The sequence below is a fragment of the Rana temporaria genome, chromosome 6 (genome assembly GCF_905171775.1).
Source record: "Rana temporaria chromosome 6, aRanTem1.1, whole genome shotgun sequence".
In the NCBI taxonomy this organism is placed as follows: domain Eukaryota; kingdom Metazoa; phylum Chordata; class Amphibia; order Anura; family Ranidae; genus Rana; species Rana temporaria.
The window spans coordinates 207,257,373-207,279,278 of record NC_053494.1 but is presented as its reverse complement, the minus strand read 5'-3'; the positions used below and the strand labels follow the sequence as shown (position 1 = coordinate 207,279,278).

Here is a 21,906-nt window from a genome sequence, read left to right as displayed (position 1 = left end):
TTCGGATGTCCCTAAGGCCATATGTTTTACGGTAGACGCAATCAAGGATTCTATCCAGCAAGCGTCACGTTTATCGTTATCCCTTATCCATATGAGAAGACTCTTATGGTTAAAAAGCTGGGAGGCTGAGCCCCCATGCAAGAAGCTCCTGGTAGGGTTCCCCTTCCATGGAGGACGACTCTTCGGAGAAGACCTAGATAAATACATTCAGACCATTTCAAACGGCAAGAGTACTCTCTTGCCAACTAAGAAGAAGGTTCAGGGGCCTGCGTTTAAACGACAGTATTCCCCTGGGCAGGGGCCCTCTAATGCCAAGCAGTATCGACGGCCTCCTGCAAAAGCAAACTTCGGCTTCAACAGCAAATCACAAGGACAGGCTGTTAGAGGCAAAAGGCAGTGGTTTCGCAAACCAGCAAAACCAGCCCCCAAGCCAACCTTATGAAGGGGCGCCCCCACCCACGAAGGTGGAGGGAAGGCTGCGACTCTTTTCAGAGATTTGGGAAGCCAGCATTCCCGACGAGTGGGTACGGTCTTCCGTGGCCACAGGCTACAAATTATATTTCCTAAGGTTTCCTCCTCCTCATTTCCAGGAGTCGAGGATTCCAAACGATCTGCCTCGGTTTCCGGCCAGTCCTGGAACAGGGGCTGGGTTTCTACTCCAACCTATTCATCATCCCCAATGGAGATGTCAGGCCAATTTTGGACCTAAAGATGGTAAATGCATATCTAAAGATCCGCTCATTTCGGATGGAATCCGTGCGGTCAGCAGCTGCCACACTCCAGAAGGACGACTTCATGGCGTCCATAGACATAAAGGATGCCTACCTTCATGTTCCAATTTATCAGCCACATCAAAGATATCTACGCTTCATGGTGGCTTCGCGTCACTTCCAATTCGTGGCGCTTCCCTTCGGGTTGGCTACGGCCCCCCGGGTGTTCACGAAGGTCCTAGCTCCGATCCTAGCCAAGCTAAGGATCCAAGGGGTCACGATCCTAGCATACCTGGACGACCTCCTAGTCATAGACCACTCGTCTCCCGGCTTGGAGCGAGCAGTGGCCCTCACGGTCCAATACCTCGAGAGGTTCGGCTGGGTCCTAAATCGAGAAAAGTCAGCTTTCCAGCCCACAAGGCAGTTGGAATATCTCGGCATGAGATTAGACACAGAACAACAAGGAGTGTTCCTACCTCTGAGGAAGGTAAAAGCCATCAAGGAATTAATCCTACTGGTTCTAAGCAAGAAAGAACCGACTATTTGCCTATGTATGAGGTTACTAGGCAAGATGGTGGCCACGTTCGAGGCGGTACCATACGCCCAGAGCCACACTCGCATCCTACAGGCAGCCATCCTGTCAGCATGGAGCAGAAGGCCACAGGCCTTGGATATCCCGTTGCCGCTCTTATCAAGAGTCCGACAAAGTCTGTGTTGGTGGTTAGACCCTCAGAATCTACTGAAGGGGAAGTCTTTCAGCCCAGTGGCTTGGAAGATAGTGACCACAGACGCCAGCCTGACGGGCTGGGGAGCAATTTTGGATGGTTGCACTCGCCAAGGTACTTGGGCAAAGCCAGAGAAGCAGTTGCCCATCAACATCTTGGAGCTCAGAGCTGCTCGACTAGCCCTCAGGGCTTGGACGTCAAAATTGCAGGGGTTCCCGGTGAGAATTCAATCAGACAATGCCACGGCCGTGGCATACATAAATCACCAAGGGGGAACCAGGAGTCAAGCCGCTCAGAGAGAGGTGAGCTTGATTCTCCTATGGGCAGAGGCGCATGTGCCCTGCATATCGGCAATATTCATTCCAGGAGTGGACAACTTTCAGGCGGACTTCTTAAGCCGCCAGACTCTATGGCCGGGGGAATGGTCTCTGCATCCACAAGTCTTTCAAGCACTCTGCCAAAGATGGGGAGTGCCGGACGTGGATATCATGGCATCGAGACTCAACAAGAAACTAGACAGGTTCATGTCCCGCTCAAGGGATCCGATGGCCTGCGGAACCGATGCGTTGGTTTGCCCTTGGCATCAGTTCAAACTTCTTTATGCGTTTCCCCCGCTCCAGTTACTACCCCGCCTGCTGCGCAGGATCCGGGTGGAACACATACCAGTCATCCTGGTAGCTCCAGCATGGCCCAGAAGGGCATGGTACTCACTCATCCTAAAGATGGTAGTGGGAGACCCTTGGACTCTTCCTCTACGGCCAGACCTGCTATCGCAAGGTCCGATCCTCCACCCTGCCTTACGGCATCTAAATTTGACGGCCTGGAAGCTGAATCCCTGATTCTCAGGGGTAGAGGTCTGTCTCAGAAAGTAGTCTCTACCCTAATCAGAGCCAGGAAACCGGTCTCTAGGGTGATTTATTACAGGGTCTGGAAGGCCTATGTAGGCTGGTGTGAGTCCAAGCGATGGCTTTTCTCGCAAATTTACCATCGATAGAGTATTAAGTTTTCTCCAGCTAGGAGTGGATAAAGGATTGGCATTAAGCACAATCAAAGGACAGATTTCTGCTCTGTCAGTGTGGTTTCAGCGGCCGCTGGCCACCCACTCGCTGGTTAAGACCTTCCTTCAAGGGGTCTTACGTATTAGACCTCCAGTTAAATCCCCGCTTTGTCCGTGGGATTTAAATCTTGTTCTGTCAAGTTTACAGAAACAACCGTTTGAGCCGTTGGCTGAAATTCCTTTGGTTCTACTGACAAGGAAGTTAGTATTTTTGGTTGCCATAGTTTCCGCAAGAAGAGTTTCGGAGCTAGCGGCCTTATCCTGTAAGGAACCATATCTTGTTTTTCATAAGGACAGGGTCGTTCTCCGCCCTCATCCTTCCTTCCTACCGAAGGTCATATCCAGTTTTCATTTGAACCAGGATTTGGTATTACCATCCTTCTTCCCTAAACCTACTTCCAGAAAGGAAGGGTTGCTGCATACCTTGGATATTGTCAGGGCCATGAAGGCCTATCTTAAAGCTACAAAGAAGATCCGGAAAACAGATGTGCTGTTCATTCTACCGGATGGGCCCAAGAAGGGGCAGGCAGCTGCAAAGTCCACCATTTCTAGGTGGATTAAGCAATTAATCACTCAGGCCTACGGCTTGAAAGGGTTGCCTCCTCCAGTATCATTAAAGGCTCATTCTACTAGAGCCATGGGCGCCTCCTGGGCAGCACACCACCAGATCTCTATGGCTCAAGTTTGCAAGGCGGCAACCTGGTCTTCTGTCCACACGTTTACAAAGTTCTACCAGTTGGACGTAAGAAGGAATACTGATACTGCCTTCGGGCAGGCAGTGCTGCAGGCTGCAGTTTGAGACCCTCGGATTCCGGGGGCTCCTCTTTTTTGAGTTAAATTTAAAATTTAAAATTATTTTTCTCAACTAAGTTGGATTTATTATGATTTGAGTATATCTCTAAATTAAATCCTTTTGTCTTGGAGATGTTCTCCCTCCCCTCATTGTAAGCATTGCTTTGGGACATCCCATATAGTAATGAATGCCGCTCTGTGTCCCGTGATGTACGATAAAGAAAAAGAGATTTTTAATACAGCTTACCTGTAAAATCTTTTTCTTGGAGTACATCACGGGACACAGAGCTCCCACCCCTCTTTTTTGAGGACCATTTTGGGAGGCATACTGCTTGCTACAAAACTGAGGTACTCCTCCTATGGGAGGGGGTTATATAGGGAGGGGCATTTCCTGTTTGAGATTGCCAGTGTCTACACCTGAAGGTACTCCATATAACCCATATAGTAATGAATGCCGCTCTGTGTCCCGTGATGTACTCCAAGAAAAAGATTTTACAGGTAAGCTGTATTAAAAATCTCTTTTTTTGGGACAATTGTCATTTTCACAGCAAAAATGCAGTTTGGGAGTTAACCACTAGGGGGCGCTGAAGGGGTTAAGTGTGACCTCATATGTGTTTCTAACTGTAGGGGGGCGGGGCTGGACGTGTGACGTCATTGATCGTGCTTCCCTATAACAGGGAACACACGATCAATGACGCCGCCACAGTGAAGAACAAGGAAGCTGTGTTTACACACAGCTCTCCTCGTTCTTCAGCTCTGGGGACCGATCGCGGGACTCCAGCGGCGATCGGGTCCGCAAGTCCCGCGGCCGCGGAGCTTCGGTCACCCGCGGCTGGGCACTTAAAGAGGACGTACAGGTACGTGCTAGTGCCCAGCCGTGCCATTCTGCCGATGTAAATGTGCAGGAGGCGGTCCTTAAACCAAATTTTTAACATTACATTCAGCCGAGTTGTCCTAATGAAAATCGGCTGTTTTTTTTTTTTTGTGCGGCTCTATACGGCGCCTGCGCACCGACGTTCGGCTTCTTTCGGCAACTCGTGAAGCGTAGTATGCGACGGTCGGAAGCCTGTCAATCAGATAGGAACACCCAGTCCCACAGAAGACATACCCGGAAGCGGCGGTGAAAATAAGGTATGTACGAAAAAAAAAAAACAGCCAATTGTCATTAGGACAACTCGGCTGAATGTAATGTTAAACATTTATTTTTTGGGTGAACCTCCACTTTAAGTGGTTGATAATAATAATAATTATATATATATATTAAAATATATTAACCACTTCAGTACTGCGTCATGTAAAATGACGGCTTCATTGTGGCTCTGGAAATCCAACAGGACGTCAATTGACGTCCTGGATTCCTCCGGTCACTGGGGGGCGCGCGAGCGCCCGCCCGGCGCATCCCCGAGATGCCGATGCGCGTGCCTGGCGGTCGCGAAGTCCGCCAGGTACCCGCGATCGGTAATGACAGAGCAGGGACATGGATCTCTGTGTGTAAGCACAGAGCTCCACATCCTGTCAGGGAGAGAGGAGACCGATCTGTGTCCCTTGTACATAGGGACACAGCATTGTTTACCTCCCCCAGTCACCCCCCTCCCCCCACACAGTTAGAATACAATTCAGGGCACACATTTAACCCCTTCCTCACCCCCTAGTGTTAACCCCTTCAATGCCAGTCACATTTATACAGTAATTAGTGAATATTTATAGCACTGATCGCTGTATAAATGTGAATGGCGCCAAAAACGTGTCAAAAGTGTCCGATGTGTCCGCCATTATGTCGCAGTCCCAATAAAAAAATCGCAGATCGCCGCCATTACTAGTAAAAAAAAAAAATAATAATTCTGTCCCATATTTTGTAAGCGCTTATTGCGATTTTTTTTTTTTTTTTTTACCAAAAATATGTAGAAGAATACGTATCGACCTAAACTGAGAAAAAAAAATTTGGAAAAAAAAATTGGGCTATTTATTATAGCAACAAGTAAAAAATATTGAATTTTTTTTCAAAATTGTTGCTTTTTTTGTTTTATAGCGCAAAAAAAAAAGGGGGGGTTGCTGTCCGGGGCCCCTGGGAAACCTCCGGACCCCTAAAAAAAATATATATTTTTTTTTTAAGGGGGTTGCCATCCGGGCCCCTTACAGGTGTACTGTCTGTACCCCCCTGCATCGATCTATAAGGGGATATTCCCCTTGCTTTTCAGAGATTTCCTCTTACTACTGTACTGTGTCTCTGAGACGAGAAGTGAAGGGAAATCTCCCTGAGGCACACAAGCAGCACAACCATTTGATCCTGTTTTGCTAAAAGTCTTTCCATTTTTTCATTTCTGCAGGAACAGCTTTTAAAGCCGATGATAACATTAAGAAGCTAATGGATGGTAAAGGTTTAATAAACCTCCAGAGTCATGGTACCGGAAAGTAATGGGCCTGGATTCTGGGATCAGCCACTACATGTAAGTACACATGTCATTCATTCCTTCAGTTCTGAATTATACTCATGCCGCGTACACACGATCATTTTTCGGCATGAAAAAAACGTTGTTTTTAAAAAATGTCATTTAAAATTATCGTGTGTGGGCTTCACATCATTTTTCAGGTTCTGAAAAACGGCAAAAAAAATTCCGAACATGCAGCATTTTTTAACGTCGTTTTAAACAATGTCGTTTTTTAGGTTGTAAAAAATGATCGTGTGTGGGCTAAAACGACGTTAAAAACCTGCGTATGCTTAGAAGCAAGTTATGAGACGGGAGCGCTCGTTCTGGTAAAACTACCGTTCATAATGGAGTAAGCACATTCATCACGCTGTAACAGACAGAAAAGCGCGAATCGTCTTTTACTAACACGGAATCAGCTAAAGCAGCCCCAAGGGTGGCGTCATCCGCATGGAACTTCCCCTTTACCTTAGTACGTGTTGTACGTCACCGCGCTTTGCTAGAGCATTTTTTTTAAAACGATGGTGTGTGGGCAACGTCGTTTTAATGATGAAGTTGGAAAAACGTTGTTTTTTCTACATGCCGAAAAACGTAGTTTTTCTTCATGCTGAAAAAATGATCGTGTGTACGCGGCATAAGGGCTGGTTCACACCACAAAAACGCACTCCAGATCCATTCCGGATGTGTTTCTGCATGCTTGTTTGGCATGTTCAGAAGATCGGAATCGGCTGTAGAAAGTTGTGTACACAAAAATGTTCGCTCGATTTTCTTATAGTGTGTATGAGCCATGAGATGCACCATATGACTAAAAATGTAACTTGGTTTGGTAGCGGCCAGCAGATACATTTTTATGCTTTGTGTAGATTTCCCTTTTGGAATATCTTCTATTTTACAGTTTAGTTCTTATTGTAGTGATGCCAATGTTTTTTTTATATATTTTTTTTTCTTGCCATTTAAAAATACTAACGCCATGTACACACGACCGTTTTTAATGGTCTAGAAAAAACAACGTTTTTTTCAACGTGACTCTTGTCAAGCCTGCCTTCCCTACACACGATTGTGAAAAATAAATGCTCTAGCAAAGCGTGGTGACGTACAACACGTAGGACGGCACTATAAAGGGGAAGTTCCATTCGGATGGCGCCACCCTTGGGGCCAGGGCTGGACTGGGACAAAAATCTGGCCCTGGACTTCATCCAGACTGGCCCACTTTGACAGGTCTCTCCCATGGCTGCAGGACAACTCCCGCACCCCCTCCACCTGGCCACCCAAGCCCCCTCTCTTCCTTCACTAGCCACTAGCCGTTCTACTTTATTAGAGTAGAAGGGCTGGTACTGGTACTCTTATAGGCAGTACCAGTGGGGAAGCTAGACATTATTTCACCCGGGGCAAAGAATCAGTTCGTTGCCCCCCCTTATGGGACAAGATTAGGCAGAAGTGAGAAACTCCCAGGCCATAGCTGTTGAGTCAGCTGTCTGTCCCCTCACCCATACTCCTCTGTCCAGGTGAGACCCCGTTCAGATTTCACATACAGTAGAAGGGTCTTAAAGGGGCATTAAATACCAGGATTGCATTACATACAGAGTGCAGAGTTCAGGGGGGTTACACACAGAGTGCAGAGCTGTTACTTGTAAACACAGAAACCAGACTTCTGTGTTTACAAGTGATTGTGGTGAGCAGGCAACAAAGGGTCTGAGCCAGAGGTGGTGGAACTGAGTTCCCCCAAGTTCCCCCTGAAAAAAAGCCCTGGTGTTTACAGAGTTAAATGGTGTGTGAACTGACAATGAACTTCTCTTATTTGCTCTCATTTGTTCATTGAAGAGTCATTATTTGTATTTGGCGGCTCCTGTTTTGAGTATTCTTGTTTAACATTGGGTAGTTTCCCTGGCAGAATTACCTGGATTTCAAATTCTTCCCAGGTTCTAACATCTACTGGATCTTCGCTCACCTTGATTGACCGGCGCAGGATGATGCAGCTCCTGCAATATATAAACAAAAGAGCGCCATCGTCTAAGTGCTGCAATTTTATTATTTAAATCCCTAGTAAAAAAGCTTGATTTAAATCAACTTGATTAAAATCATAATTTTCAAAGCGCAACTGTCATCTCTGTCCCGCAGCGCCTCCTCTGACCCGCTGTTGGCGCCTGCTCTGACCCGCTGTTGGCGCCTGCTCTGACCCGCTGTTGGCGCCTGCTCTGACCCGCTGTTGGCGCCTCCTCTGACCCGCTGTTGGCGCCTCCTCTGACCCGCTGTTGGCGCCTCCTCTGACCCGCTGTTGGCGCCTCCTCTGACCCGCTGTTGGCGCCTCCTCTGACCCGCTGTTGGCGCCTCCTCTGACCCGCTGTTGGCGCCTCCTCTGACCCGCTGTTGGGGCCTCCTCTGATGGCGCCTCCTCTGACCCGCTGTTGACTCACGACAGTCCCATTCACTTTAATGGGACGGCTGGTGATGCGGCAGTGACACAACAAGGTGAGGGACGTGGCGGCAGCGGGTGAGTGGATGCTCGCTAACAGGCGCTCTCCTGATGAATCTGAAATGACAGGTGCTCTTTAAATGTAAGGACTTCTTCATTTTGTTTGCAAATATTAAAGATTCTAACTACCAGCAAGAATGTTTCCTATTTCGAATAATAAGCTGTCAGGTTCAATCATACAGTTTGTAGTGTACATAGATAAAGGAATATTCCTGATCTTTGTCTTATCTCATGGTTACTGTGACACTGTGTGAATGCATCAATGTAGCGCATGTTATTTCAGCTTGCAGAGCTTGAATTCATTGAATGAGTTTGCCAAAAAAGAAAGTATTGCAGAATTTACAGCCTCATGCAAAACTCCATTGCTGAATAAACTCGGCTTATACTCGAGTATATACGGTATGTGCCACTTTGTGTTGGTCTATCACATAAAATCCCAATAAAATACATGTATGCCACGTACACACGGTCGTTTTTTGTCTTGTAAAAAAACATTGTTTTTTCTCATGGAAAAAACAAAGTTTTTCAAACTTCATTTTAAAAAATGACGTTGCCTACACACTGTCGTTTTTTCAAAATGCTCTAGCAAAGCGCGGTTACGTTCAGCACATACAGCGGCACTCTGTTCCATTCGAGCTCGCGTCATAACTTGCTTCTGAGCATGCGCGGGTTTAAAAACGTTGTTTTAGCCTACACACGGTCATTTATTATGACACAAAAAATGACATTTTGAAAAACGACATAAAAAATTGAAGCATGTTCGAATTTTTTTTTTTTTTTGTCGTTTTTCAGAAGACAGAAAACAACGTTTTCCCCACCCACGGTCATTTTAAATGACGTTTTTAAAAATTATGGTTTTTTTTTTCATCACAAAAAACGACCGTGTGTACGCGGCATTAGGTTTTTGGTTGTAACATGACACAATGTGGAAAATTTAGAGGGGTATGAATACTTTTTTAACCACTTACCGACCGCCCACTGTATATGTATGTCCTCTTTTTAAAGCTGGATATCTCGGTAACGGCAGCAGCTGCTGCCACAACTGAGGTATCCATCTTTTTTTTTTACAGTAAAAGTTTTTTATTTTGAAGACAAACGACAACATACACATAAACATGACAGTACGAGGTATCCATCTTTACAGTGGGCGGCCGTGTAAACGATAACGGCGGTCTCCGCGGCGAATTCGCCGCGAGATCGCCGTTATCGGTGGCGGGAGAGGGCCCCCCCCTCCCGCCGCTCTTCCGCGCCCTCCGCCGCTTACCGGAGCCGTCGGTAGCGGCGGAGGAGATCGGGTGCTGCTGCCTGATCAGTGAGGACTTGAGTGAGGGCAAGATGGCCCCCACCCGTCCTCATAGCTCTGCTGGGCGGAAGTGACGTCAAAACGTCAGTCCCGCCCAGCGTCTTAAAGAGACAATTTTTTTGTTGTCATTTTTTTAAATGACAAATTTTCCTTTTTTTTTTGCATTTAAGTCTAAATATGAGATGTGAGGTCTTTTTGACCCCAGATCTCATATTTAAGAGGACCTGTCACGCTTTCTTCTATTACAAGGGATGTTTACATTCCTTGTAATAGGAATAAAAGCGTTAATTTTTTTATTTTTTTTATTTCAGTGTAAAAAATAATAAAATCAATAAAAATAAATAAGAAAACAAACAAAAATTTTTTTTAAAGCGCCCCGTCCCGACGAGCTCGCGCGCAGAAGCGAACGCATACGCGAGTAGCGCCCGCATATGAAAACGGTATTCAAACCACACAAGTGAGGTATCGCTGCGATCGTTAGAGCGAGAGCAATAATTCTAGCCCTAGAGCTACCCTGTAGCTCAAAAAATGCAACCTATAGAATTTTTTAAACGTCGCCTATCGAGATTTTTAAGGGTAAAAGTTTGACGCCATGCCACGAGCGGGCGCAATTTTAAAGCGTGACATGTTGGGTATCATTTTACTCGGCGTAACATTATCTTTCACAATGTATAAAAAAAATGGGCCAAATTTATTGTTGTCTTTTTTTTTTTATTCAAAAAGGTGAATTTTTTCCAAAAAAAGTGCGCTTGTAAGACCGCTGCGCAGATACGGTGTGACAAAAAGTATTGCGATGACCGCCATTTTATTCTCTAGGGTGTTAGAAAAAAAATATATATAATTTTTGGGGGTTTTAAGTAATTTTCTAGCAAAAAAAACTGTTTTAGTCTTGTAAATGCCGAATCTGAAAAACACCTTCGGTCTGGAAGTGGTTAAGGCACTGTAGATATCCATAAAAATCCACATGTGGCACTAAATAAGTCAACAGTCTTTCCAAGAAGGGAGAGATGAAAAATCCTTCAACAGTTTCAGTGTGTGTGTAAAGGAAAGCACACCACACCACGTGAAAATCCAATGTGCTTACCAAAAAGCTATATAAAGCAGGCATGTGTTGATCAATAGGCAGGAATCGCAGCTCTCCAGACACTGATAGTGGGTATGTGGTGATCTAATCATAGAATAGAACTTGCATCATCAGGAACTGCTCTAATAGAACCCAATGGTCACAAACGATTTTAAATCTGATTTAGCAGCTCCGGCTCCCCTGTGTTGGGACTGGTTCACACTAGTTCCATGTGCCTTTTTTTCCATACTGCGTGCAAATGCTCTGCCCTTGCAGACCATTTGGTTCTATGGGAGCGGTGCCTGATGCAAGTTCTATCCTATGATTGATTGGATCACCACATACCCACTATCAGTGTCTGGAGAGCGGAGCTGTGATTCCTGCTTATTGATCAACTTATGCCTGCTTTATATAGCTTACTGGTGAGTGGAGTGGAGTGGAGTGCTTTCCTTTACACACTGAACCTGGTGATTTTTTTATGGTGTTTTTTTTTTTTTATCTTTCCCTTCTTGGAAAGACTGTGGATCTTTTTAGTGCCGCATGTGAACTTTTATTTTTTGTTTTGCTTATCAACAAATTGTGCTGGCTGCTTATACTAGGATTAATACCACTGTCATAGGCGTGCGCAAGGGGTGTGCTGGGTGTGCCTGGGCACACCCTAATCCTGGGGTTGGCAACCTGTCAATCAGTGGCGGCTGGTGCTCAAATTTTTTTTTAGGGGGGGCGCAAACGAACAAAAAAAAATTGCAGCCTCACTGTGCCCATCAATTGCAGCCATTTTCCCTTAATTGTCACCACTGTGCCATGCCATCAAACGCAGCCACTGTGCCATTAATTGTCACCACTCGATGACTGACAGGCGTCGCAGCCAATCAGGTTAAACTAGCCAGAATAGGCCAACCTGATTGGCTGAGATGCCTGTCAGTCTTATACAAGGAGCGCATCCCTAGTGCGTTCCTTGTATAAGCTTCTGGGACCCGAGGGCTGTACTCGGAAAAGCCTATCAGAGCCGTTTGGCTCTGATAGGCACTTCCGTACAGCCAACCAGCTGCCGTTATTCAGATGGCCAGACATGAGCGCCGACCATCTGAATAGAACAGCGGCAGCGGCGATAATAACATAGATTCGTGCAATGCATGAATCTATGTTATTAGACTCAGTGGCGGTGAGAGCCAGAAGGGGCGGCGCTCCAGCGCCCTCTATGGACGAACCGCCACTGCTGTCAATGGTGGGCAGGTGATCGGTAAACCACAATCCTTCCTTGCCGACACTCTGAACCTGGACAGGAGAGGTGGTGGGGGTGGAATTTAGTGGAACTGATCTTTTTTTTTTTTCCTCCCGCAGCAGCTGAAAGTAGGCTTCTCCTCCTCTCCCTTTTTGTCAACGTTCAGCTGCCACAGGAGGAAAATATAGGGGATCGGTGCTAATATATTGCACCCCTCCTTTCCCTGTTCCATTTCCTTCTGTTGCTCGGGTCCCCCATGTGCTCCCTTGCTCCCCCTGTGGTGATCTAATCATAGAATAGAACTTGCATCATCAGGAACTGCTCTAATAGAACCCAATGGTCACGAATGATTTTAAATCTGGTCTGATTTAGCACCTCCGGCTCCCCTGTGTTGGGACTGGTTCACACTAGTTCCAGGTGCGTTTTTCCATACTGCATGCAAATGCTCTGCCCTTTCAGACCATTTGGTTCTATGGGAGCGGTGCCTGATGCAAGTTCTATCCTATGATTGATTGGATCACCACATACCCACTATCAGTGTCTGGAGAGCGGAGCTGTGATTCCTGCTTATTGATCAACTTATGCCTGCTTTATATAGCTTACTGGTAAGCCGATTGTGTGTGGCGAGGCGTGGTGTGGCGAGGTGTGGCGAGGCGTGGTGTGGCGAGGCGTGGTGTGGCGAGGTGTGGTGTGGTGTGGTGTGGCGTGGCGTGCTTTCCTTTACACACTGAACCTGGTGATTTTTTTATTTTTTATCTTTCCCTTCTTGGAAAGACTGTGGATCTTTTTAGTGCCGCATGTGAACTTTTATTTTTTGTTTTGCTTATCAACAAATTGTGCTGGCTGCTTATACTAGGATTAATACCACTGTCATAGGCGTGTGCAAGGGGTGTGCCGGGTGTGCCTGGGCACACCCTAATCCTGGGGTTGGCAACCTGTCAATCAGTGGCGGCTGGTGCTCAAAATTTTTTGGGGGGGCGCAAACGGAAAAAAAAAATTGCAGCCTCACTGTGCCCATCAAATGCAGCCACTGTGCCATCAATTGTCACCACTGTGCCATGCCATCAAATGCAGCCACTGTGCCATTAATTGTCACCACTGTGCCATGCCATCAAACGCAGCCTCTGTGCCATGCCATCAAACACGGCCACTGTGCCATCAATTGTCACCTCTGTGCCATGCCATCAAACGCAGCCTCTGTGCCATGCCATCAAACACGGCCACTGTGCCCTTTAATTGTCGCCGCTGTGCCCTTTAATTGTCCCCACTGTGCCCATTGTCCCCACTGTGCCCATTGTCGCCACTGTGCCCATTGATGTCGCCGCTGTGCCCTGTAAAGTGCCCCTTTCCCCCCCCCTCACCCGGCACTTACCTTTACTGGAGTCAGCCATCCACATCCCTCGTTGTCTTCTACCGCCCTCGATGACTGACAGGCGTCGCAACCAATCAGGTTAAACTAGCCAGAATAGGCCAACCTGATTGGCTGAGATGCCTGTCAGTCTTATACAAGGAGCGCATCCCTAGTGCGTTCCTTGTATAAGCTTCCGGGACCCGAGGGCTGTACTCGGGAAAAGCCTATCAGAGGAGTTGGCTCTGATAGGCACTTCCGTACAGCCAAACAGCTGCGGAGAAGGGGCCGGACATGGTGTAGATTTTTGCTGGAAGTAGGAGAAAATACCTGTATTAGACAGGTATCTGCTCTCCCCCTCCCCCCCAGGATGTGATCCGTTTCACAAAACCAAACGGAAGTCATTGCTATGACGCTGTAGCTCCGTCCTACATGTTTCGTCACGTCAACATCATTAGGAGGAGCCGGTGAGGGATGTAACTGCCACTTTGATGGAAGACTAAAACAATTATTTTAATACTCTTTTTCTGTAAATATTTGATTCACGGCATTTACCTTTTTCTATTATTAAACAATATTCTGAAAAGTGTTAAAAAATAAATGTGAATACCACTGAAGGATCACCTGCCGCAGTTCTACATTTCTTGGGCGAATCGGCGTGTGCGTTGCCCTTGCGCTCCCCGCTTTAAGAGCTGTAGGGGGCACGTATGCGCCGCCGCCGATGTGCGTGGGCGTGTTGCCCGCCGGCCACCCGCGATCACTCCTGACAGAGACAGAACGGAGATCTGTCAATGTAAATTGACAGATCTCCGTTCTGACAGGGGAGGAGAGACAGATCTCCTGTTCCTACTGTTTAGGAACAGCGATCAGTCTCCTCCCCCAGGCAGTCCAATCCCCCCCACAGTTAGAAACACAGCAACACCCTTGATCGCCCCCTAGTGTTAACTCCTTCCCTGCCAGTGACATTTATACAGTAATCAGTGGCTATTTTTAGCTCTGATCACTGTATAAATGTCAATGGTCCGCAAAGTCGCAGTCCCGCTAAAGATCAGACATTACTAGTAAAAAATAATAATAATAAAAATGCCATATCTCTATTCCCTATTTTGTAGACGCTATGGGCCAAATCCTCAAAAGAGATACGACGGAGTAACTGCTGTTACTCCGTCGTATCCCTGGTCCTAACTATGGAACTGATCCACAGAAGCAGTTTTCCAAAGTTAGGCAGAAGATCCGACATCTGTAAGGGACTTACACTGCCGGATCTTAGGATGCAGTACCGCATCCGCCGCTGGGGGCATTTCGAGTCGAAATGCCGCTTCTGGTATGCAAATTAGCACTTAGGGCGATCCACAAAGCTTTTCAGCTTCGTATTTTCGCCGTAAGTTTTAGTTTGCAAGTGTAAAATTAGGGCTGCTTTTACATGGTGTAAAGTTAGTAACACCATGTAAAAGCACATTCAAGCGACGGCATTTGGTATGCATTCCCGAGGGAGAACTCCACGGCAATTTGTAAAATCAAAACCGGCATGGGTTCCCCCCCCAGGAGCATACCAGGCCCTTAGGTCTGGTATGGGTTGTAAGGAGACCCCCCTACGCCGAAAAATCGACGTAGGGGGTCCCCCTACAATCCATACCAGACCCGTATCCAAAGCACGCTACCCGGCCGGTCAGGAATGGGAGTGGGAACGAGCGAGCGCCCCCCCCCCCCTCCTGAGCCGTGCCAGGCCGCATGCCCTCAACATGGGGGTGTTGGGTGCTCTGGGGCAGTGGGGCGCACTGCGGGCCCCCCCACCCCAGAGCACCCTATCCCCATGTTGATGAGGACAGGACCTCTTCCCGACAACCCTTGCCGTTGGTTGTCGGGGTCTGCGGGCGGGGGCTTATCGGAATCTGGGAGTCCCCTCAAAAAAGGGGGCCCCCAGATACCGGCCCCCCACCCTAAGTGAATGGATATGGGGTACATCGTACCCCTACCCATTCACCTGGAGGCAAAAAGTTAAAGTTATTAAACACACAACACAAGGGTTTTTAAAATCATTTATTAGTCTGCTCTGGAGGCCCCCCCTGTCTTCGTTATTAGCTCAATTACCAGGGGGGGCTTCTTCTTCCGCTCTCCGGGGGTCTTCTCCGCTCTCCGGGGGGGGTTTCTTCTTCCGCTCTCCGGGGGGGGTCTTCTCCGCTCTCCGGGGGTCTTCTTCTATCTTCGCCGCTCTCCGCTGTTGACTCGGCGCACCCCGGTTCTTCTGCAGCTGTCCGGTGCCTTCTCCTTCAGCGCTGGCTGCCTGCTATCTTCGTGTGTTAGCTCAATTACTAACAGGCAGCCAGCGCGGTCTTCTGTGACGTCATGGTCTTCTTCTCCCCTCTTCCGATGTTGACTCGACGCCTCTTCTCACTGCAATGATGGAAGCGCGCCTTGCATCCCATTTATATAGGCATCACCGTCCCATCATGCTCCGGTAGGTACCCACGTGGTGGGTGCACGTGGGTAGGCGCTGACAATTTTTGTTTTTGTTTTCCCGGCGCTTTTTTTTTTTTCACCCGTCGCAACTTTAGTGTCCCGTCGCAATCCACAAAGCCCGCCGTAAATTACGTTCGCGCGCTGCACGTCGGGAAAATTACGTCACACGCATGCGCAGTACGGCCGGCGCGGGAGCGCGCCTCATTTAAATTTTAAACGCCCCCCGGAGAGGAGGACCGCCTTGCGACGGAGGCACTTAAGTTACACGGCGTGTAATTTCTAGGCAAGTGCTTTGTGGATCAGGCACTTAGGTAGAAATTTTAAGTCAGTGTAACTTAACTGCTGAAAGTTAAGTTAGGCAGCTTTTTTGAGGATTTGGCCCTATAACTTTTGCGCAAACCAATCAATATATGCTTATTGCTATATTTTTGCCGCAGATTGGAGACTACTGCTGTAGATGTTGTGTGTTGGCAGATACATGAATCATTTTATTTAACTTGTGCAAAATTAGACTTCATACGGGAGTTGAATATTGAAACTGCTTAGAGATTTTCATAGATGGAGCTTGGAATCTCGGGCAAACAGAATCAGTAGCATAAGATTAGGTGTTCCCTGAACACCATGGCCCGGATTCACAAAACACTTACGCCGACGTATCTCGAGATACGCTGCGTAAGTGTAAATATGTGCCGTCGTATCTGTGCGCCGTGCCCACAAAACTAGATACGCCTGAAAATAGGCTTTATCCGACCGACGTAACTTTCCTATGCCGGCGTATCGTTGCCGCATATTAACGCTGGCCGCAAGTGGTACTCCCATTGATTTCCTATTCACCTATGAAAATGAGGGAGATACGCCGTTTCACGAACGTACTTGCGCCCAGCGCATAATATACGCGCTTTGCGTAAGTCCTAAGTCCGGCGTAAAGTTATTCCCCATATAGGAGGCGCAAGTCATGCAAAGGTATGGACCAGGGAACACAGCCGTCGTATTTTACGTCGTTTACGTAGTACGTGAATAGGGCTAGGCGTAGGTTCCGTTCACGTCGCAGGCAGTGATTCGACGTATCTTAGGCAGTTGTTTCGACGTGATTCTGAGCATGCGCACTGGGATGCGTCCACGGGACGGTGCATGAGCCGTACTTTATTCGTAACTTTATGACGCTCAGTCCTTCATTTACATGGGGTCACGCCTCATTAGCATGGCTCACGCCCACTTCCACCTACGCTGGCTTACGCTGTGGAAACCCAGCGTAGATTTGAGAGCGACTGGGGGCGAGTGCTTTGTGAATACTGTGCTTGCCTCTGTGCGCTGTGTCGGCGTAGCGTATATTCGATACGCTACGCCGGCATAAATATGCGCCAATGTATGTGAATCCGGGCCTATATGTTTACAGCAAATAGTGGGCTTTAGGTGGCACAGGTTGGCATGGTCTACTCAAGCAATGATAGTACTATTACATGTTAAAGTCTCAGGTTGGCCAAGTTCACAAACTAATGTGACCTTCTTCTTCTCCCAGATTTCTAGTACTGCCGCATTTCTGAATGCTGAGACCTGGGCGTAAAGAGGAAAAGTCATGGCGGTGTTTGACACGCCATACCAGAGGCTGGAGGCCTCATACACAGACTCGCCGATGGGGGAGGATGACCTGCTGGTGCATGTTCCCGAGGGCAGTAAATGTGAGTGTTCCTTCTCTGTTATTCATTATGGATGAATGCAATATATTATCTTTGTCTTACTATGTTAAAGTAATCTAATTTCTCCTTTCCAGCACCATGGAACCATATTGAGAACCTGGATCTCTTCTTCTCTCGAGTATCCTTTAAAGTGTCAATAAAGGGGTTGTAAAGCTTTGCAGATTATTTAAAAAAAAAAAAAACATGTCATACTAACTGTACCTCCGCTGTGCAGTTAATTTTGCACAGAGTGGCGCCGATTGTCCTCTGCTGGGGTCCCATGGCGGCTCTCGCAGCTCCTCCTAGCAAGAGCTAACCCCCCTCTGGGAAGCTCTCTCTCCCAAGGGGGTTAGCTTGCGGGCGCAGTCCCGTGCAATACAATTGGCGTCCATAGCCGCCAAGTGTATGACTCGGCCCTGCCCCCCCTTCGGCCGTGTCATTGGATGTGATTGACAGCAGCGGGAGCCAATGGCTGCGCTGCTATCAATCATCCAATGAAGAGCCAACAAGAGCTGGGGGAAAGCAACGCGGGATCGCGCCCACGGAGATTCCGGGCTCAGGTAAGTAAAACGGGGACTCGGGGGGGGGGGGGGGTGGTCGACTGCAAGCATGGCCGTCTTAATAGCATCATGGGCCCCTGGACAAAGTAATGCTCTGGGGCCCCTACAATGATGACAGTGCAGGTAAACAGACATCAAGTAGGTAGAAGGCAGACTGCCTCCCCAGTGTATCTATCACTCTCAGTGCCATCATGGGGCCCCCAATTTCAGGGCAGCATGGACTCCAGGACCAGCTGCTTTGAGGAAAGTGCAGGGGCCCCCATGCAGCTGGAGCCCCTGGGCAGTGCCTGGGTGTGCCCACTCATTAGACAGCCCTGACGGCAAGGTGTTTTTTCACCTTAATGCTTAGGATGCATTAAGGTGAAAAAACACAAAGCTTTAAAACCACTTTAAAGTGTTTAAAAAACGTTAAATTTTTTATTTATTTTTTTCATTTTTCAAAGCAGTTTATTGAAAGGCAGTACAGTACATTGCATGAGCCTCCAGCACAACCTGGGGCTAAAAGGTGTACATACAGTTCAGAGACTAAAGTAACAATATTGTCAAAAGCAGTTTAGAGCAAGAACATCACTATACATGTAATAGGATATTTTCCCCACTTTGAGACTAAAGTCTTCAAAGGGGAGAAAACGAGAATAAGAATGCGAACAAAAAGAAATAAAATAGCACCTGGTACTGACTGCATTCCCGGCACCCCCAATGGGTTCATACTGTGCCTAAGAACCAGTGAATACGTTCAGCTCGCAAGGTGTGCCTAAAGAGAATGAGAGTGAGCCCCCTGTCCCGGAATAACTGATATTTCCGAGGACATGGGCCCACTCCAACGTAGGGATTAACCTAGCCTATTTCCATATTTTAGTGAAAGCATGAGACTCCTGAAGAGAACCTATTTAACAAGCAGTAATCTCCAGTGTTCACTATAACACAAAAACAAAAAGAAAACAAAGAAAAGAGAAGATAAAGTTCTCTACTGTAATCATTTCAAGATGAAACTGCCTATCAAACCTTAATATATTTATGGAGATATGTCAAGGAAAAGGAAGAGAAAAAAGGAAAGAAAAGAAACAGAGGGACAGAGGAAGACAAGATAGAAAGAGAACATAGATTGGTGTCGCCAGCTACGGACTATATGATTCGATCCATACGTCCCAATATCAAAAATAACAGCAATCCAAAAAGGATGGAGATCCCCCACCCTCCCTTATCCTTATATCATAGAGATGCCTATATATCTAGCCCAGGGTTCCCATACAGCCTCGAAAGATTTGGAAGAATTGAGTATTGTACTGACCATTTTCTCCTGGTGCATGATCCAAGAGATTTTCCTTTTGGTCTTCTGGAAAGATACAGAAGGTTGTTTCCAAGCCCCAGCCAGTGTGATCTTAGCACCAGTGAGCATGAAAGCTATCAATTTTTGAGTATATTTGGTGGCCTGGGGGACATTAACCCCCAATAACGCTATTTGTGGAGATTTTTCCACCGGTATCCCGGTCACCTTCCTAATGAGAGAGAACGCTTTGTTCCAAAATCCCCTGATTTTAGGGCATTCCCACCAGGTATGCAACATGGAACCCTGGGCTAGGCAATTTCGGAAACACAATGGAGATGTGGTTGGAAACATTGCAGCTAGCTTGCAGGGAACCAGATACCACCGCATTAATACTTTAAGGTTAGCTTCTATTAGAGAGATATTGATGAGGCCCCTAGAAGCCCTTGACCCTACCTCATGCCACTTCTCCAGGGTCCATGACATCTGTAGATCCCTCTCCCATGCCTCCATGTAGGAAGATTTGGATGTAGGTTCTGATAAAGAATTGTAGACAATGGAAATGCCACCTCTTTGTTCTGTAAAACTGATGCACCATTTCTCATAAGGGGTAAAGTCAGGGGGATTTAGCTTATTTTTCCAGATTGAGTTAATAAATTGGGATATTCGGGAGTATCTATCTTTTTCTGTATCCGGCATACCTAAGGTCCCCACACAATGTGCTAACGAGATCAGTCCCGATGGGGAAAGAAAGTGTCCAATCCTATAAAGTCCCTTGTCCAACCACCAGTGAAAAATTGTAGAGTCCATATTCGGATTAAAATAGGGATTTTGAAATAGATTAGCCAAAGGTTGTATAGCAGAGGTTATGGCTGGAGACTTCCGCAAGTCATCCCAAAGCCTGAAGGCTTGAGAGAGCCGGTCTCAGTTTTTGGGGACACCAAAGCAGATCATCCAAAGAATTGTGAGGAACTGCCTGTCCCTCCATCTCCATCCAATCCGGTTTCTCTCGACCGGAATAGATAAAAGACAATTGGGCCAGCCGGGCTGCTTGATAGTAGCGAAATAGATGTGGTAGTCCTAGACCCCCTTTAGTTATGGGCCCATATAAAACATTTTGGGGCAACCTGTATCCTCTACCACCCCAAACAAACTTTAGCACTTTTCCCTGGAATTTTTTAAGTTGATCTTTCTTTATTGCAATGGGGAGAGATCTGAATAAATATAGCAGTCTAGGTAGGAGCGTCATTTTAACGGAATTAATTCTCCCTAGCCAAGATATTTTGTGAGTGGCCCATGTTTTTAGGTCCATTTCGAGTTTGCGGTACATAGGAGGAAAGTTAGCCTGATAAAGATTTTCAAATCTATTAGTTAGATTTATCCCAAGGTAGCGAATAGAAGAAACAGCCCACTGGAATTTGAACGAGGCCTTCAGATTCTCTACCACTGTGGATTGCAAATTTATGTTTAAAGCATGTGATTTGTTCATATTCACTCGCAATCCCGAGACATGTCCGAAAGATTCAAGTACTTTGCAAATGGCCGTCAAGGAGGTATTTGGGGAGGTAACAAAAAGGAGACAATCGTCAGCAAACAATGCACACTTATGAGTGTGCTGTCCGCAACAAACACCAGTAATATCTTGATTGGATCTAATGGCAATGGCCAAGGTTTCTATTGCCAATGCAAAAATCACCGGTGACAGGGGGCAACCCTGTCTGGTCCCTCTTCTAATCTGTATAGGATCTGAGAAGTATCCCTGTAGTTTGACCTTCGCCTGTGGTCCTGAATATAAGGAGCGCAGTATACCCAGAAAATTCTCTCCAAACCCCCACCGCCTTAAAACCTCAAATAAGTATGGCCACGATATGGAGTCGAAGGCCTTCTGAAGGTCCAGTGAAAGGAGCATACCCTCCTGGGGATGACCTCCATCCCACCCCGACTGCAATAGTGAAACCACATCAATCGCCCGCCTGATCTGGTCCGGGCCCTGTCTCCCCGGTATGAAACCTACTTGATCTCTATGTATATAATGGGAAATGAACAAATTTATTCTGTTAGCCAAAATTTTTGTAAGAATTTTCATGTCGTTATTGATCAACGAGATGGGTCTATAATTTTCAACTAATTCCGGGTCCTTATCAGGCTTGGGGATAACAGATATGAACGCCTCGTTCAGATGAGGGTGCAGGTCCTCCCCCGTTCTTTTGGAGTTGAAAAACCTTGTAAGGTGAGGGGCAAGGGTATCGGCAAAGTTTTTATAATAAGGGTTTGAAAAGCCATCCGGCCCTGGGGCCGAACCACCCTTCAAGTTCTTGATCACCTCCAATGTTTCCCTCAGGGAGATAGGAGCCTCCATGAGTTCCACATGATCCCTGTGAAGGCTAGGAATAGGTAGCTTGGCAATATAGGACTGAATCTCAGGAATCCCAGCTGAGTCACCGGACTGGTAAAGTGTAGAGTAGAAACCTTGGAAGGTTTTAAGTATGCTTTCAGGGTTAAGGGTTGTAGTCCCCTCCCGAGTTTTAATTTTTGGGAGAGAGAATGTGCGATAAGTCGGTGATAGTTTGGTGGCCAGCATAGTGCCCATTCGATCCTTATGTTGGTAAAATTTTGCTCCGCTCCAACCTAGGGACCCTTCAGCCCTTACGGTAAGCGCTAGATTAAGAGCAAGTCTAGCGGCTTCCAACTGGGAAGTCGTAATTGTTGTTTGTTTTTTTTTTGTGCTTTTTGCATAGTTCTGAAAATTCCCTGTCTAATTTTTCAATTTCCAAAGCTTTGGCCTTTTTCAGTTTAGCAGCAATTTGTATCAGCTTACCTC

At 46.9% G+C, this 21,906-nt stretch overlaps 1 protein-coding gene across 1 annotated transcript in view; it reads left to right on the top strand.

The window, feature by feature from the left end:
* The window catches only part of ATG9A (autophagy related 9A), a 77,644-nt gene that overhangs the window by 9,800 nt on the left and 45,938 nt on the right, over nt 1–21,906 (top strand). Inside the window, exons 3-5 of the mRNA XM_040358170.1 lie at nt 5,612–5,731; nt 17,102–17,261; nt 17,354–17,397. Coding sequence (XP_040214104.1) covers nt 17,159–17,261; nt 17,354–17,397 — 147 coding nt within the window. The 5' untranslated portion in view covers nt 5,612–5,731; nt 17,102–17,158. The remainder of the gene's footprint in view (nt 1–5,611; nt 5,732–17,101; nt 17,262–17,353; nt 17,398–21,906) is intronic.